Source organism: Mercurialis annua, linkage group LG6 (genome assembly GCF_937616625.2).
Source record: "Mercurialis annua linkage group LG6, ddMerAnnu1.2, whole genome shotgun sequence".
Lineage (NCBI taxonomy): Eukaryota > Viridiplantae > Streptophyta > Magnoliopsida > Malpighiales > Euphorbiaceae > Mercurialis > Mercurialis annua.
Genome location: NC_065575.1, coordinates 9,580,566 through 9,597,845, shown reverse-complemented (window position 1 = coordinate 9,597,845; position 17,280 = coordinate 9,580,566). Strand labels below are relative to the sequence as shown.

General features: G+C 31.1%; 1 protein-coding gene across 2 annotated transcripts; it reads left to right on the top strand.

Annotated features, from left to right (window-relative positions):
* The first annotated feature begins 1,557 nt into the window (after nucleotides 1–1,557).
* LOC126686225 (uncharacterized) lies at nucleotides 1,558–7,220 on the top strand. Of its 2 annotated transcripts, XR_007643847.2 has the most exons (7): nucleotides 1,558–1,674; nucleotides 1,750–1,912; nucleotides 1,984–2,077; nucleotides 2,660–2,859; nucleotides 5,603–5,715; nucleotides 6,670–6,840; nucleotides 7,129–7,220. XR_007643847.2 is itself a non-coding variant. In XM_050380270.2 (6 exons), the coding sequence occupies exons 1-5, from the start codon at nucleotides 1,615–1,617 to the stop codon at nucleotides 5,704–5,706; spliced, it is 621 nt and encodes a 206-aa protein (XP_050236227.1). In that variant the 5' UTR covers nucleotides 1,558–1,614; the 3' UTR covers nucleotides 5,707–5,715; nucleotides 6,670–7,220. The 2 variants fall into 2 exon arrangements, 1 of the variants encoding a protein (XP_050236227.1); XM_050380270.2 differs by having other exon boundaries at nucleotides 6,670–7,220.
* Nucleotides 7,221–17,280: the final 10,060 nt, after the last annotated feature.

Genomic DNA, 17,280 nt, shown 5'->3' with positions numbered 1-17,280 from the left:
AATTTGATTACACCATGCTAGTTTTCAATTTATAACATATAAAAATAAATTTATATTAAATTGACATTGAGTTCATATTGAATTCACATAGAGTTGACATTGATTTCACATTAAGTTCACAATAAATTTTACACTGGTCACCGCGGAAAAAATAGATAGTTTACTTTCAATTTACTATTAGTTTGTTTGTCACTTTATAATTTTTTTAAATATTAATAAATTAATTAAATTACACCAAGTTAATTTTTAATTTTTAATAATGCATAAAAAAATTACATTAAATTGACATTGAATTTATGTTAAATTTAAAGCAAATATAAATTTAAAATAAAATAAATGTAAAACTAACTACAATATAAATTTAATATTAAGTTAATGTAAAGTCAAAGTAAATTAATAGAAAATAAAATTTTAATAAATTAATTAATTCAAATTAAATGAAATTTTTATAAATTTACTCTATAAAAAATAAATTGAAATATTTAACAAACATGCATTTATTTATCACGTTTAATATATTTTTTGTCTTGATAAATAACTGAATATACTCATAATTTTTTTTAACTTGTTCAATTATTACTATCTAATTAGAAAGACACTGTTAATTGAGTTTGTTAAACTAACAAGTATTGCCGCACATGCATTCACTTATATTAACAAGCATGTTGCATGCATGTATTCACTTATACTAACAAACATGGTGCATGCATGCATTCACTTATACTAACAAACATGGTGCATGCATGCATTCAGTTGGCGTGTTTTGTATATGAGGGTAAGCTTGTCCAGTTTTATTGTAAACCCAACTTATTTTGAGGTATGGGGGATTTATAGAAACTTTTTTATTATTTTGAGTGATTTATGCAAAAAATAAAAAGCTGAGATAAAAACATTAAAGTGGACCACTTTTGAGGGATTTTTGTAAATTACCCTGAAAATTGCCCTCTCTATCCGTAATTGCCAACTTGAGTCCCTAAATTTCTATTATTTCCAGCAATTGGATCCTTTTCCGGTCCCTTAAAAGGACAAATGGACAACAAAAAGAAATTTAAGGACTAGAGAAGGAAAAATTGAAATCGAGAGACCAGAAAAACAAAAATTGTATAATTGAGGGACACCAAAATAAAAAATAGGCTTAATTACTTAAAAAATCCCTCCTTTAATCTTTTTTTTTCTTCTTTTATACCTTGACTTTATAAAAAAGTCATGTGTACCCAATTTTGGGTTTTTAAATTTTCTTCTCTACCCAAAAGTACTAAAATTGCCTCTTTTCATTAGAAAAAAATTTAAAATAATCCTTTAATTTATGTTTGTATACTAATTAGACGTATGATATAACCTTTTATTTAATTGTTCTTAATTTTTTTATCCTTTAATTTATTAAATTGTCAATTATATTTTTGTATTGGGTAGAAATGAGACCTAAAAACCCAGAATTGGATACAAATGATTTTTTTACAAAGTCAGGGTATAAACGAAAAAAATGTTCAAAATGGGGTTTTTTTTAAGTAATTAGCCCTAAAAAATAACCTTAGAAAAAAAACCCCAAAGACAGTATATAAAGGAGAGGGAAATTGAAGTAGAAAAGGCGGGAAAAGAGAAGAAAGCGTAGCCATGGACGATTCAGGCGCCATTCTCTGCCAAATCTCTTATCTCAAAGACATGCTCGATCAAGTATTCGTCTTCTTCCTTCTCTAAATTATCTATTTTGTATAATGTATTAGTTCTAAAATAAACAATAAAAACCAGGTAAACGAAGAAATCGAAGCCAATATTCAAGTAACGCGCCACATAGAGTCAGAGATTGTTCAATGCACAGAATTAGAATCCTCATTGGCTATCAGAGAATCCGATCTTGCAAAATCGCTTTACGTTTCTCAGTTTGAGATCAGTGGATTGGTCTCCGTCACCGGTAATTTAATTCATTTTTTTGTTAACTTATACAATTAATTAATTTTGAAATCTGTTAATATTGTTGCGCAGATGATTCAAGAAGATCTGTGAAATTATTGGAGGACGAATTAGGCAGTCTACGGGATAAAAAAGACGAGATGCTTCAAAGAATCAGCATTAAGCGGTAATTTTTATTTGATTCAAATGTTTGTATTAAATTTAGATTAGATTTTTTTTTTTACAATTTAGCATTTTAGTTGTTAGCTGTTTATTTAGCATTCTTTTTTTTAAAATTTCATAATGTTTTCGTTGCAGAATTTATTTAGAGTTTGATTTTATTTTTTAATTATATAAAATTGGTTATACTTGTCATAAATTCTAGTCAAATTGTCTCAAATGAATTTTAGATCATAACAAGATTTTGTAATAATTATCTATTATATACTACAAAATTACTGGAATGTCATGTAACTTGCCGATATATTTTGTAACAAGTATTTTTATTAAATCATTCATGATATCTTTGAAGTTTTTTTATAATAATTTACTCTTGGTGCCTAATAACACCCATACAAACATTGGGATTCTAACTTAAGACAGCATGAATGATTTAATAAAAACATATTGAGGGTTCTTATAGAATTAGTTATATTTATGATTTTGTTTTAAACTTGTTGTATGTCAGTTTAGTTCCTTTTCCAGATATTACTACAGTTAATGCTACAATTGCAGAGAATATTGAGACTTTGTAGTCCATACACTACAGGGAACAGTTTACCTTGCTTTGCATAGAATTTCAAAAGGGCATCGACAGGGGAGAAAATGACGAGCTAGTTAAATTGTTGTCGGAGAAAGAATTTCTTGAAAATGAAATTGGTCTCCTAGGCCAGAACAATTATGCATTGAAGAATTCGATGTTGGCATTTGTTGACGACGTTCTTCAAGATCTTCAAGCTTCAAACTATGGTAATATTCATATTTGCAGCTGTGTTTGATAGGAGTATTACTTGGACCTCTTGCTATAGTGATAGCTTTCTTATTTGTTAATGTTGCTGCTTATTAACACGTGACATTTTTGATATGATGCTAACAATATGCTATACAAACTTTTTTTAGTGGGAGCCCTAGTTAACAATCTTTTGATGAACTTAACTCGAACGTCATGTGAGACCTTTAAATGGCTTATTGGGTTTTAAATGGTCCTTAACTTGAAGGAGTAAACTTGCAGAAAGGTCTGGTTATGAGTTCTTTTTTCTTTTATGCTATTTTCTATTTTCTATTGAGAGTTACTTGAGATCTTAAATTTATGTAGTTAGAGTTCTAGATAGATCATAGATTATAGAGTCCAACCCCTCAGCAAAAGAACTTTTTGACATGTTGGGAACTACTTATATACTCAATCATGTTACAGCACGGTCGTGCCACAGGCCGTGCTAATTGAATACCACCATGGTTTGCACCACGAGAAACACGAGACACTTTTCCATTGAACGGATTATGACTTCTATCAGCAATTTTGATGGGCCATTATATAAAGTAATTGAGTTAGGATTTTTAGTATAATACTTGATATACCCTACTGTAACTTTAACTCTGAATAATAGAAGTAACTCTCTTACCCGGGGACGTAGATCATACTGATTAAACCTTGTTTTTACTTTTATTTAATCCTATATTAGCTTTTGCAACAACAAAGGGTATTAGAGCCTAAATTATAAATTTGAGAAGATGTCGCTTCACAAATTCGATGTTTAGAAATTCAGTGGTTTGAGTGATTTTACTTTGTGAAAAGTGAAGATCAGATTTGTTCTAGTTCACCATAGATGCGCACCAGTGTTAGAGGGATAAGATAATTTTCATGTGAGTTTGTTAGTAGGAAAGAGGGCTAAAATTATATCAAAAACACATAGTATAATTCTATTGAATCTTTCTGATGATTTGGTGAGAGAAGTTTGGTGAAGGAACGTCAACGGCTTATGGCAAGCATTGGAAAGCAAGTTTCAAAAAATATTTCTCACAAACCAGCTGTATCATAAAGAACATTTGTATATGATGAGGATGTCAGAGAAACATGTAAAAGTTCATGGCGAGAACTTAAAATTGAATTATTTTAGATTTATAAGGCATTGATATTTCGATTGAAGAAGATGATCCCTATTCTTTTATGTTATTTGCCAGTCCATACGAAAACTTTGTGATGCTTTACAATGAAGAGATCATAGATGTGAAATGCACCATTTATTGAATTCTACAGAAAGAAAGGTATAGAGAGGCATCATATTATGTTCACCACAACAAAATAAGGTTGCAAAGGGGATGAACCAAACATTCCTACAACATGGTTTGTGCATGCAAGTAATACTAGCAAACACCTCTTCATAGTCCATGTCTTGTCTTTACTTGTATCTATTTGCCACAAGCCTAACCTTGTATCTCTCTTCTTCACCTTTAGCATTCTTTTTGAGTTTATACTTCCATTTGACTCTAATTGATTGGATCTCTTCATTCATGGCTTGAATCCGCCTCTCATCCTTGCTAGTTTCTTCAAAGCTTAGGGTTCAAAATCAACAAGAAAACATAATAAATTCATATCATCTAATCTCTCAGCCTTATTATAAATGTCTGCAAGATTTCTATGTCTGTTTGACCCGTTATTTGATAAAATGACATAAATATTGATTCATGCCAATTTTAAATAAATTTAATAAATTATGTTTCTTAGTTTAATTTAATTCAAGTTTAACTACCAACAAGCAGTAGTGTCAAAATTCTGATAGCTTAATTGGCTTAATGTGCAATGTGTTGTCAATAATTCCACCTTTGGTGGACCTTCTCCATGAAGTTTAGATGAGGTACACATATGTGGCTTTGTCTGCGGTATTGCTAAATAGAGGATTGAAACTTAGGAGTTTTATGATGGATAGTCGAGTTAAATCTGCTAAGGCCGCGATGATTGGTCATTCTAGACTCTACGTTAAACAAGTGAACGACCATAAACACAATGGTTCAAAATGAGCAAACGTGGTGCATATTAATGCACACACCAAACCATCATTTTTCGAAGCTATTGAACATCCACCATCTTCTTAAGGTATTGATTTGGCCTATGACTAGAATGTTGTAGAAGATACCTTGTGGCTTCACAAAGAAATGTTTTGGTGAAGATACCTTGTCAGATCTATTTTCCAGTAATTTTGTCAAAGCATATTCCCACAAAAATCACACAAGACATACAATGTTGCATTCTTAAGCAGTAGTAGAAGTAAATGTCACTTTTAAATAATATGCTGGTAATATAGTCAATTTTTACTTGCATACGACATCACATTCTTGCAAACTCAAGTATGGATCTAATACCTGCGGGTATCTAACTTTTTCTTGATTCTGAAAAGCATCACTAGCAACTCTCTCGAAGCATCAACATAAATTCTCAGCTTCAGATTGATTGCCTTATTTTGAAAAAAAGATAAGAAAACACGAGTAATACAATGATGGAACTTTGAGTAACTGTAAGCACCTCATGTTGTATATTTACTTTCTAGATTAGTTCGCTATCAGTTGCATGCATTATGTACTAGTACAATTTCTACATTATCTGATGCTTTTGGACCGTGTATTTTGTGGATTGTTTGACATAAATAGTTAAAAGTTAGACCTAGTCGATCTTACTCGAGCTCTTGGTGACATTCTACAAGTTGTTCAATTGCAGCTTTGCATGTTGAGATACAAAATATGAATCATGAGAATGAGAAGTTGCTCAAGGAGATTGATGATTTGAAGGCTGCATTTGTTTCAGATTTTAACTATTCTTGATCATTTATGGTGAGTTCTATCACTTTCTAGCTTGTATCTTTCTTCGGGCTAAGTTTTGTGTTTGACTCTATGGAGTTCGATATGGCCTTAAAAATTATTATATGCTGTATTGTTAATTACTCCCTCCTGTTCATAACATTTGTTCCATTTGGATATTTGACACAAATTAAGAAAATAATAAATGTCTTAATTTATCTACACAGTAGTTAAACTGCCCATATTAATTACTACTATTATTTTTATGTTTGACTAGTCTTTTAAGTCTCACTAAATTAGTATATTGATAGGGATAAATTGGAAAAATAGCAATAAATGCTCCTTTGATATTCTAATGTGACAAGTATTATGAACCAAAAATATTTATCCTTTGCACTAGCAAGCATTTTATTTCCTAACAAGCATTTGTAATTTTGGAAAGCTCCTAATGAACTAATAAAGTCATGTATCTAGAGTTGCTGACATACTGTTGCTTTGCAGCATGTAAAACTGTTATATCATTTACTATTTGACAATGAGCTCTTAACTGGGCATTATCCTCTCATCAACGTACAATCAGTATGGCCTTCAATGAGCTGTGATCATTTTCATCATTTTTGCAAAAACCATTTTAGTTTTTTTAACTTTCTTACTGCTTTGAAGTCTAACTTAGCTCCAATCAACAAGCTTGAAAAATAAACATAAACAGCAAAGCACATAAATCCAATTTTAGTTGCTTTTAAAACTGGGCCAATAGTTAGTTAGCTTGGTTACGGATACTGTGACATGAAAATTCAAAATTAAACTCTCCAAGAAGATTATTGCAACCTGTAGGCTAGAGCTATATCGTTCTATGTACTCGTTGCATAATAAATACATTATTTGTTGCGCGCATGATTTGATATCATAATACAATCGACTTTATGCCTTAATTACGATGACCCTTTAAATTATCATTAAATATAATGTTGCACTTGAACCCTGCAGGTCAAGTATGACTTCCAGAAACTTTGAGCTAGTAGAACAGCTTGAATAATAATCACCAGAAGCAGACTCATCATCAATTGTATTTTGACTGACGAAGAACTTCTCTTGCGAAACTCAGTGTAGCCAGCATGCACAGCCTAATCCAAGTCCAACAAATACACATTATATGAGGTAATTGATTTAAGTTTCTAATATCTTTACCAGGAGTATTGCATAGTAAACTGTGCTGTACTGTATTGTGCTTCAATAAATTTGGACCGTTTCTGCTCAATTTTTTTACTGATAGAACCTCATGGAAGAGGAGCTATCAATTAGATAACGAGCTTTTGCAGTGATACATTATTTGTCTACAGTTGGCATGAGGGTGCTGTGTCACATGCAGGGAGACTGGTCAAAGTTTTGACCTCCAAGAACTGTATGTATAGAATTGTTAAGCAACTTCTCTTTTTCAATTGTCAGCACTGCACTGGTAGGGGTCCGTAAGTATACTATTGGTACATCTTCGTCAAGTGTATCATTGTTGAGTCACTTTCAAGTTTCAAGTTGTGGTCCGTAAGTTTTGGCTGCTTACTCGTACTTACTAGTTACTACTCATAGGGAATTTTTTTGGAACAGAGAGGTAGATTCGTACAGTAGAAATTATAATACAGAATCATGGACTGGTTCTTATTGGTATAACAATGCGGATTGGGTGTATTGCTGTTAATGAAGATGCATTTGAGGAAAGGAGTTGGAACATTCACATTGAATGATTGTATCTAATATTTTTGCTGGCTTAGATTATGGGTTTATAAGGTGAAATTGTTGTCAAATACTTGATCTTAGTTCGAGTAACACTAAGTTTTCTTTATGCTGCTAAATACTTGAACTTGGCTAGGATTTTTATGTTAATATTTTACTATTAATATCTTCGAGATGGACTTTTCCTATTTCGGATGATTAGCATAATAATTGTCATAAAAGTTAGAAATAGAGCATATTATCATTGTAGAAATTGGTAATATCTATGGAGAAACTTTTTTTTTTTAACATAGATAACATCCGACTACTAGAGTCTTAGAGTCTCATTCGTTAGATGTTAGTTACGGAGGTGGGATTTAAACCCACGATCTCCAAATGCGCTCGGAGACACCTTAACTAACTATGGAGAAACTAGAAAGTCATCTTTAGGTCTTTCAATAGAAAAATAAGGGGATGCAAGAGAAATGGTAGATAGACAGGCAGTGTGGTCATTATTTGGCAATAGTTTAACTGCTAGTTTGGATTAACTTATAGTATTAATTTATCTCCTAAATTTGCATATGGTAGACAATTTACATAAAAAAAACTAACAGTAGGAGCTATCTGACCAAAAGTTTGAATTAATTGATCAAAATTTAGATTAACTAATTACAAGTTTATAGATAAATTTAATTTTGATGTTAATTGCTTATTGATAAAATAAGGGGGCAAATTGATATTTAAGTGAGTTATGCCATACCTTGCAGCCAGAAACACAAGCACACTCACTCACACTGAGTTTAATTAAATAAAAAGTGAAAGAAAATAAAAGATAAGAGGTGTCTATTCCACCAAAAAAGGAATCCATGAATGTAAAAGAGAAAACCCACACCAAAATAAAGAATGTGGCTCTAAACATATCATAAAATAGGTTGTCTTTCATGTCAAGAACACAGACCATGTCTGTCTCGTGATCGTCACGTGTACCTGTGATATTTGTTCGTACTTGTACAGCTAGCTCTTTTCTATACTCCATAGTATGCGGAAATAAAATTTGTTAAGATTAGGAACCGACTTCCTTATGACCAATTGAGTCACTTGATTTGGGGCCTAATTATTGATGGATAAAGGTGAGTTGTTGAAAATATTTTATGAAATTTATAATTGATAATAACTCAATTTGCATAATTTTTTTTATTTTTTTTTATAGCAAATATAGAATTACGCTACGTTAGATGTTAGATGTTAGTGTTAATTTTAGAAATTCATTTTTCAGCCCACTGGCTGGCAGAGTAAGAGTCGAATCCCTACCTTTTTATAAAGTGTAAACGTGAGTGTGCCAACTGGACCACAACTCACTTGCATTTCAAACGTTTTATTAGCTCACAATCTTCTCAATTTTCTAAATATGACTAAAGGATCTTCATATAGCCGACACATGTATGTGGGATTAATTGTTCATGTATTTTCCCCAAGAAAAAGAGAAGTCATGATTAAATGATTTCACTTCCAATTATGGTAGAACAAGGGAATTTCATTTTCCTTCACAAATTGCTACCCCACATTTATGCTTAAATTAGAAAAGGAAAAAGAGAGGAAGTGCACAAAAGTTGAAAAGTGTTCTTTAATGGATGAGTTTTGGTTCACTAGGTGCAATTGCTTTTTTGGAAAAAATATATTCTTCATGGAACCTTACTTTTCAAGAAATTTATGTAAATTTTAAAAAGATCTGCTTGTTGCCGCACGGTGACAGTAAAAAATTGATGAGCATTTAGTAGCTACTTTGTGGGACTAAAATAACATCTATGATGGGGTTATTTCTACTTTCTACCCATGTGGATGATTACTATTAGTACTCGATTTTCATGATAGATATATTGTTTATCCGAATCCTAATCTTATTAGGATTGGCATCCATCAGTTCCTTTAAATGTTTGCTGAGATTTAAAAATTTCTGCTTAATATTATAGGGCTGTATATTAATTGAACTAACCAGGTCGAGGAATGAGGTACTTTATGTCCAACTCGTTATATAAACAAAATGTTCATGTTCATTCGAGATTTGAACGAGGTATAACGTTCGGTTCATATAAAACTTATAATGTTCATGTTCGATTTACATTTAGCACATGTTCGTTCATTTTTCGATGGTAAACGAGCCGAGTTTGTGAACTAACTCGTTTGTACCTAAATGAACGAACACGAGTTGAACATGAACTCTATAAATTTTAAATCAATTATTCTGTAGAACTCATGTTTTTTTAAAGCGCGTAATTTTACTTAAAACTATTAAATATAAAAATTAAAACTATGCCGTTTTAATGAATCAAAGCATATTTCATATTTAATCCAAATATGAGGTAGTTTGCAAATTTTATTATCAAAATTCTACACGAACTAATTCGTGAACGCTTTACCGAGCTGCTATATGAATTAGGTTAATTTTAAGTAAATTATGAGTTTGGATAGTTTTTTTCTTTTAATTAAATTTGCCATGTCAGTAATGAGTTGTACGGTCCGATTGCCGCATAAGATAAATTTCGCCGGAATTCATTAAGTGACTTTCCTGTGTTATAAAAAAAAAGTTTGATGATCACTTTGTAGCGTTTTAAAGTTCAGATCATTTTGTTATAAAATGCAAGTTGAGTGACCTACAGAATCAACGATATTGCTGCATATAATCTTTCTAAACCTAGGTAAATCTAAATTGAAAATATTAAAATATATTGAAAAGCCTCACGAATCCCTCCACAAAAAATTACCTGGCTTTTGACCAACTTAAAATGTTAAGACCATTTTGTTCTTTGCACTCCCTTCTAAAAGGGAATAAACGATTGGGAAGTGGACCATCAAAAAGGAGGCAGAGGGCAGGAAATTGATATAGATTTGTTTGGTTTCTATCACATTCCATCTTTTTTGAATATTTCCTACCAGTAAATTGGAACTTTTAGGGACCTAAAAGTGCAGTGCCTGATGAATGGTTGATGATAAAAATAAGGACATTATGTATATATAGAGATTTTTTTTAATCTAGATTCGGTCCATAATAAATGGACCTAATTTACTTAAAAATGAAAAAATATATACATATAAAAATATTTGATCAGTAAATTCTAGATAGAATGCTTCATTCAATCAACGTTTTCTGTTTTAGAAATATGTCGGAAATTTGATGTTTTGGACATGAAAATTCATTTTTAATATAAAAACCTTTAAAATAACACTGTTTTTTACCGCGTCAATGTTCAGGTGTCCTGTTTTTGTGTAACTGTGTCCGTGCTAGTCAGATTAAATCTTTGCATCTATTATAAATTACACGAATCCGGTCTACATAAGAATCTCCCATATATATAAATATATATGTATATATATGGGTATATATATGTGGCCTTTTGTTTTCAAGAGCTTGAAGTACAATTCTCCTCTCCTATAATAAGTGCCAACTCCTCCATGTTCTTTTCAATCATCTCTTCATTGTTTGCTAGGTGTAAAAAGAACCTCCCTCATCCTCAAAAATCCCTGCAAAACCACTGAACCATTTCTTGAGAAACTAATAGTAGATAGAACATAAACTCACTCATCATTCTAGATCAATCAAAAAAGCATTAAAAAGGGCAGAATTGAAGAGAAAATGAAGATAAAAAATTCTGCAGTTGCTGATTCTAAAAAAAGATTGTCATGTAATAAAAGATTTAGTGGGTTACTCAGACAAGGAAGAGGCAGACTATATCTTATAAGAAGATGTGTTGTTATGCTCATTTGTTGGAGTGATTAAGATTTAGATGTATAGCAAAAAAAACTTATGTTTTAGCTTACAGGTTTTAGTATTTTTCAACTATTTTTTTCTAGCTTTTTCTTTGGCTTCTCTATAACATAATTAGTCAAGTGAGCTTAACCCTAATCCATTTCTTGCAAGTTCAAAATTTTGCAGGTTTAGGGGTAAACCAAACCACTGTTTTTGTCTTGTAAGTAACTAGAAATAGAGAAGAGATTTTTAGTTGAATCAGTTGTACTTATACACTAACCTTAGTCTAGCAAAGTTCAAATTATTTTGCTTATTAAGTGATATTAAGTTCCTAATTAACACTTTAAATATATTCTATATGTTTCTTATGTGGATTGTGGGCACAGGAAATCTTATGTATGGAGCTCCATATCGTTGTTATTCTTTTTGTTGAGTGTTATTATTTCTTTCTCTTTCACATTTTCTTAACTCAAAATAAGCTAGAACCTAACTTTTTTTTGAACATTTTTAATTGTTGATGCAAGATTCAGTAGAATTGATGGGTATTTTTTTTAAATGGGTACAAATTGAGATTCTGGAGACAAACAGTATTGCAAGGAGTTTAATGGAGCACAATAAACTCACAAAGTTATCTGGAATTGACTCAAAATATATTAATTGAGTCGAAATCGAGGTACTCTAATCAACTACCGGGTGGAGTTCGAACATTAAAATATTCAATTCTATAGACTCGTAAATCTAATTGAGCTTTTGTTAATTTATTTCTTTTATCTGTTCAAACATTGATATTCTGTCAAAATTATTGTGTTTCTCTCTACTAGAAAAAATCAATGTCTTTTTTACAAGGGCGTTTTGTACTTTTAGTTATTTGATACCTAAATATTGAGAATTAGTAGTGATTTTTTGAAATATAGAAAAATAATAATTTCAACCCGACTTCATGAATTTTCTTATGATAGAGCAAGTAACCTAAAGAAAAAAAAGACCTAAAAATATATCTTTGTTTGTTCTTGTTAGGCTTTTCCTGCCTTCAACATCCTCACATTTAATTGCACGATTTTATTTTTGTCCAAAAACATAGTACAAGTTCAGCTAATATTTGTCACGTCTGTCTTCTACTTTCGTCATCACTAAAAGGAATAATTAGCAAAATACTTAAAAAAAAAATATTATCATTTTCTAACTTATTTTTTAATTTAATTTTTTTACATTAGCGTGTCACATGTTTGCTTTTTTACTCCACTCTTTTATTTTTTTACTCTATATTTACTTCACAATTAAACATCTACTTTTCCTTCTTCTTCTTCTTATTCATCTTTTTAGATTATTCAAATAAAAATAATTAACAAGTCAACAAATCAATTCAAAATTTTCAGCTCATTATAATTTAACAAATTAAGTTTTGTAATTCAATTTACTTCTTAAAAATTTATGGCGAGTTTCAAGTTTAGTTCCGATCTGCTCGAATTTTTAATTCTTAATCAAATCGGTTCAAATTTTAATTTTAATTTAGATTAAATATAATTTTCTCAAAAAAAAAAACTATAAACTAATATGCAAGAAGGGCAAAACTTGACAAAGTTGGGGTGATGAGGAGGGGAAATAGGCAAAGTTGTATGGTTTCAGGAGAGAGATGTTTTTCCCGGACCCTGACAGCACTATAGAGTTTAAGGAGCCTACGGGAAAATTCGAGGGGCCCAGGGGAAAATTCGAGGGGGATTTTCTTTCTCGTTCTCTACACGCAGTCGAACGCGAGAAAGACATAAAATGAAAAGCCACAAATGAAGAAGAAAAATGGGAAGAGATAGATGAAGAAAAATGGAGGAAAAATAAAAAGCCAAAGAGTATTGGAAAATGGAAGACGGAGAGAACGAGAAAAGAAGAGATGGAAAAATATAGAAAATAGGCTAAATATGCATATTGGACACTCTCGTTTGGTTCGGTTTTAAATTTGAACATTCATGAACTTTTTTTCTTCTAATGGAGGTACTAAATGTTATAAAAAAAATCACATCAGACCTTCCGAACCTAAAATGCCACATGTTCGTAAGTGACTGGCAAAAGTGAACCATCAAACCTAATACGGTAGTGCGGAGTTGGCCAGTCACTAACAGACATATGATATTTTAAGTTTAAAGGTTCAATGTGAATTTTTTTATAACGTGAGTAACTCCATCGAAAAAAAGTTCATTAGGGTCCAACTTCAAAACTGAATCAAATGAAAGGGGCCAATCCGTAAATTTGGCCGAGAAAATAAAGAGAGAGAGAAGTTACTGAACGGTTAATTTTTTTATTTCAAATTTCCAAAATCAACCGACATGTCTTGACTCAAACTGAAAGAGACAGGGCACGCGGAGACACGTTGGCAAGAAAAAAACTAAAAAACGATTAAATCGCTGCGCTGTCAGCTTATTTTCGCTTTTTCGAATGGAAGGACTGCAAATGGCGCCGTCATCAAAATTTAAAGAGTTTACTAAACTTTTTTTTTGAAGTTGAGGGGGTTTAGTAATAGAAAAGTCAAAGTTACGAGCCCATAGTTGATTACTTGCCCTAAAACTTAATGACCAAATTATTACAAAATACATCACTATATGTTTTTACTCGCTCTAAAAGAATATCTTATCCACCACTGTTTGGAGTACAACCCGGTCACTGAAAAATTAATAAATCCAGAATGGCATGGCCATTGGATAATATATTAGGTGGTGAAGGCATAACTGGAGCGTGTTAGAAACACATAAACACATGTATGCCTTACAGTTGTGTCTGTATGCTTATGTTTGGCCTTAAAATGCAAATTATGTAACGCAATTGTTGCTGCCATCAACACTGTATGTGGAAACCAAACATGTACCTTCTCATTCTCTCATTATCATGACCCAATCCAGCTCAGATTTGGATATAACTTGGCCAAATTCACTTTCAGACCCTGTATTTTTACTGTCTTCTTTATCTGGTCATTTACCAAAATTTTATCTTTATCTAGTCTCTATTTGTAATTTATTTTAAATTTCTAAGTTTATTTTACATGGAAAAAAAGCGTGCACTATACTCGTCGTGAAACGCATGTGAATCCAAACTTGAAAAGAAATCAAATAAATAAAAAATTTAAAAATACAAAGGCCAGATAAATAAAGGAAAGTTTAGGTATTTACTTCAAAAGTAAAAATATTTGCACTTTATACCTCAACACGGAAAAATTACAAAAATCATGTTTTTTTTCTTTTAAATTTACGTTCTTACTCTAGATATTAAAATATTTATAATTTTACTCCGTTATCATCTGGGTATCATAAGTGTTTTTGTAATTTATTTTTTTATTGGTTATCATACAATTATTATAACCTTATCATACTTCATTATCATCTAGTTATCATACTGTAATGTTATGATAACGACATGATAATATAGTGATACTGACATGATAATCAGACACTGTTTTATCATAACATAATCATAGATATTATCATAACATTATCATCTAGGTACCATAAATATTATCATCTCGGTATCATATGATAATGTTATGATAACGACATGATAATATTATGATAATGATATGATAATCAAACATTATTTTCTCCAGAAAATCATTTTTTGCAGTGTTATGATAACAACATGATAATATAGTGATACTCATATGATAATCAGAAGTTGCCTTTTAAAAAAATCATTTTTCTGCAGTGTTATAATAATGTTATGATAATACAGTGATACTCATATGATAATCAAATGCTGTTTTTTGTGCAGAAAATCGTTTTTTTATCGTAAAATCGTTTTTCATGCAGATTTTTAGATCTAAAATTGAAAAAATCAAAAATTTATTTAGATATGAAAGTTAACATAAATCGTATTAATCATCACGAATTAAAAAAAAACTAAAATCAAATATAAAAAGAACAGCGGAGTGACGGTTGAATGATGGCGGAACGACGACGGACCGATGAAGGAACAACGAAGAAGAAGAGAAGAAATAAAAAAGAAGAAAAATGGCGAAGAAAAGTCAAACAAAGAAGAAAAAAAAGAAGAAGAAAAAAGAGGAGAGAAAAAAAGAAAAAAATGACAGTTGTCATTAGCTGTCACTTGAAAATAAAAAAAATAACTAGAGTAAAATAATAATAAAAGTTAGGTATAATTATAATATAAAGGGTTAATGCATAAAAAATCACCAACTTTACACGTTTTCTCATTTTAATCACGTAGTTTAAATTTTCTCATATTCATGCACGAAGTACCACTTTTTTTCAAATTCATGCACGGTGCTGAGGTGGCACTCATTCATTGATGTAAAATGACCTCCACCTCATCGAATTACACCAGTGGATCCGTGACACCTCAACAGCGTGAATGAATTTGAGAGTGATAGTTCGTGCATGAAAATGAGAAAATTTAAACTACGTGATTAAAATGAAAAATCGTGTAAAGTTTGTGAATTTTTATGACATTAATCCTAATATAAACGTGTGTTAGAGTAAAAATAAAATAAAAAGGTGAGATATTTTCTTTATTTTTTTCTTATTGAGGTAGGAAATCAAGTTATTTTTAAAAATAGAGTATTTATCCTAATTTTCTCATAAATAAAAATTTGAAAGTATAAAAATTTATTGAATATAAAAATTCAATCGATTAATCTAAATTCATTTATCATTTTTTACATGGTAATAGTAACGACAACTGAACACACGCGTACAACTTTGATAAAAAAATGGTAATGACAACTGAACACAAGCTGTATTCATCAACTTTCTAAACCCTAACCCTTATACAAACTTAAGGGGCAACTCATCAAAAACTATCATGTAAGCTAAGGCCTCTCTAATGACATCTTGACAAAACTTCGAAGCCCCTAGGTTTACTTTATCCCCCCATCATCAATGGCATTACAATTAACATTATGCTGAGTTAACAAGGTCTACCTAGTTTGTTTACTTTGAGGGTTTTTTAAGCAAGCAAACATATGTGCTGTAAGGGTTGAAGTCCCATTAGTCTTACTATGGCAGCGATAGACTCTAGCACAATATAGGCATTTAGATGAAACTACTCTACCCTGATTATCAAAAATACTTTCAAAGTGGTCCCAAACAGCTGACCTTCTATTAATAGGCTTCCTTTTTTTTGCATTAGGTTCAACTGCATTCTCTGGTTGAGCCTGTGTTGAGCCCTCAACATTACCCACACCAACAACACCATCAATAGGAGCAATAAAACTGGGAGCAAAATTGCTCTCAGTCCCAATTAGCTCAACCATTGGATCTATAAAAAAGAAAGTACAAGCCATAAGATTAAGGTATTTATCCTAAATCACAGAGACAAACCACAAACAACTTTCTATCCAGGACAAAAAACATAAAATCATCAATAAAGTGAGTGGATACATACCTGTGAATTTGTTTCCATCTTCCAGTATCGGACTTAGGCTTCCACCAGTTCACACAAAACTTTTCTTTTTAATTCACAAATGATAGAACAGAATCACAAATTCACAGTCTCACATATAGATCACAGGATTCACAGCTTCCATCCACCACTTGATTTTTGCAAATATGTATACATAAATACAAAGAAGTATCAATTGCTGATTAACATATCATCAAAAGTTAAAAACTAAAAGAAAAAAAGAAACACAGGAGAGTAAGAGGCTACCTTTAAATCAGTGATTGACAAAAATATAATAGATTACAGCTTCCACCACCATTTTGCTTCCAAATATCAAACACTGAATAGTAAAGAACATCACAACCTAGAAGAACAAAACAATAAAAACAGAGCCTACCTTTAATCAATGGCCAAATAGATTCAGATAGCTTGCACCATTTAAAGTTCTCTAAATATGCATAAAGAGAAACACAAGAGAAGTATCAAACATAGATTACACAAATGAACCATGAAATCAACCAGCAAAATCAAACAAAACAAAGAAATAGAGACAACGTAGCCTACCTTAAGGTCACAGATACCTCAAAAATTGAAGCTTTGCTCCAACAAATCCATTGGATCAAGTTCAAAATATGCAAATAATCAAATAAGAACATAAATAAGTGAACAATAAAGAACAAAAGAATATCTGTCACTCAGATCATAGAAAATATGTTTTAAATCTGAAAAAAATGAGAAACTCACCATTTGTGAACCATCGGCCCATTTTC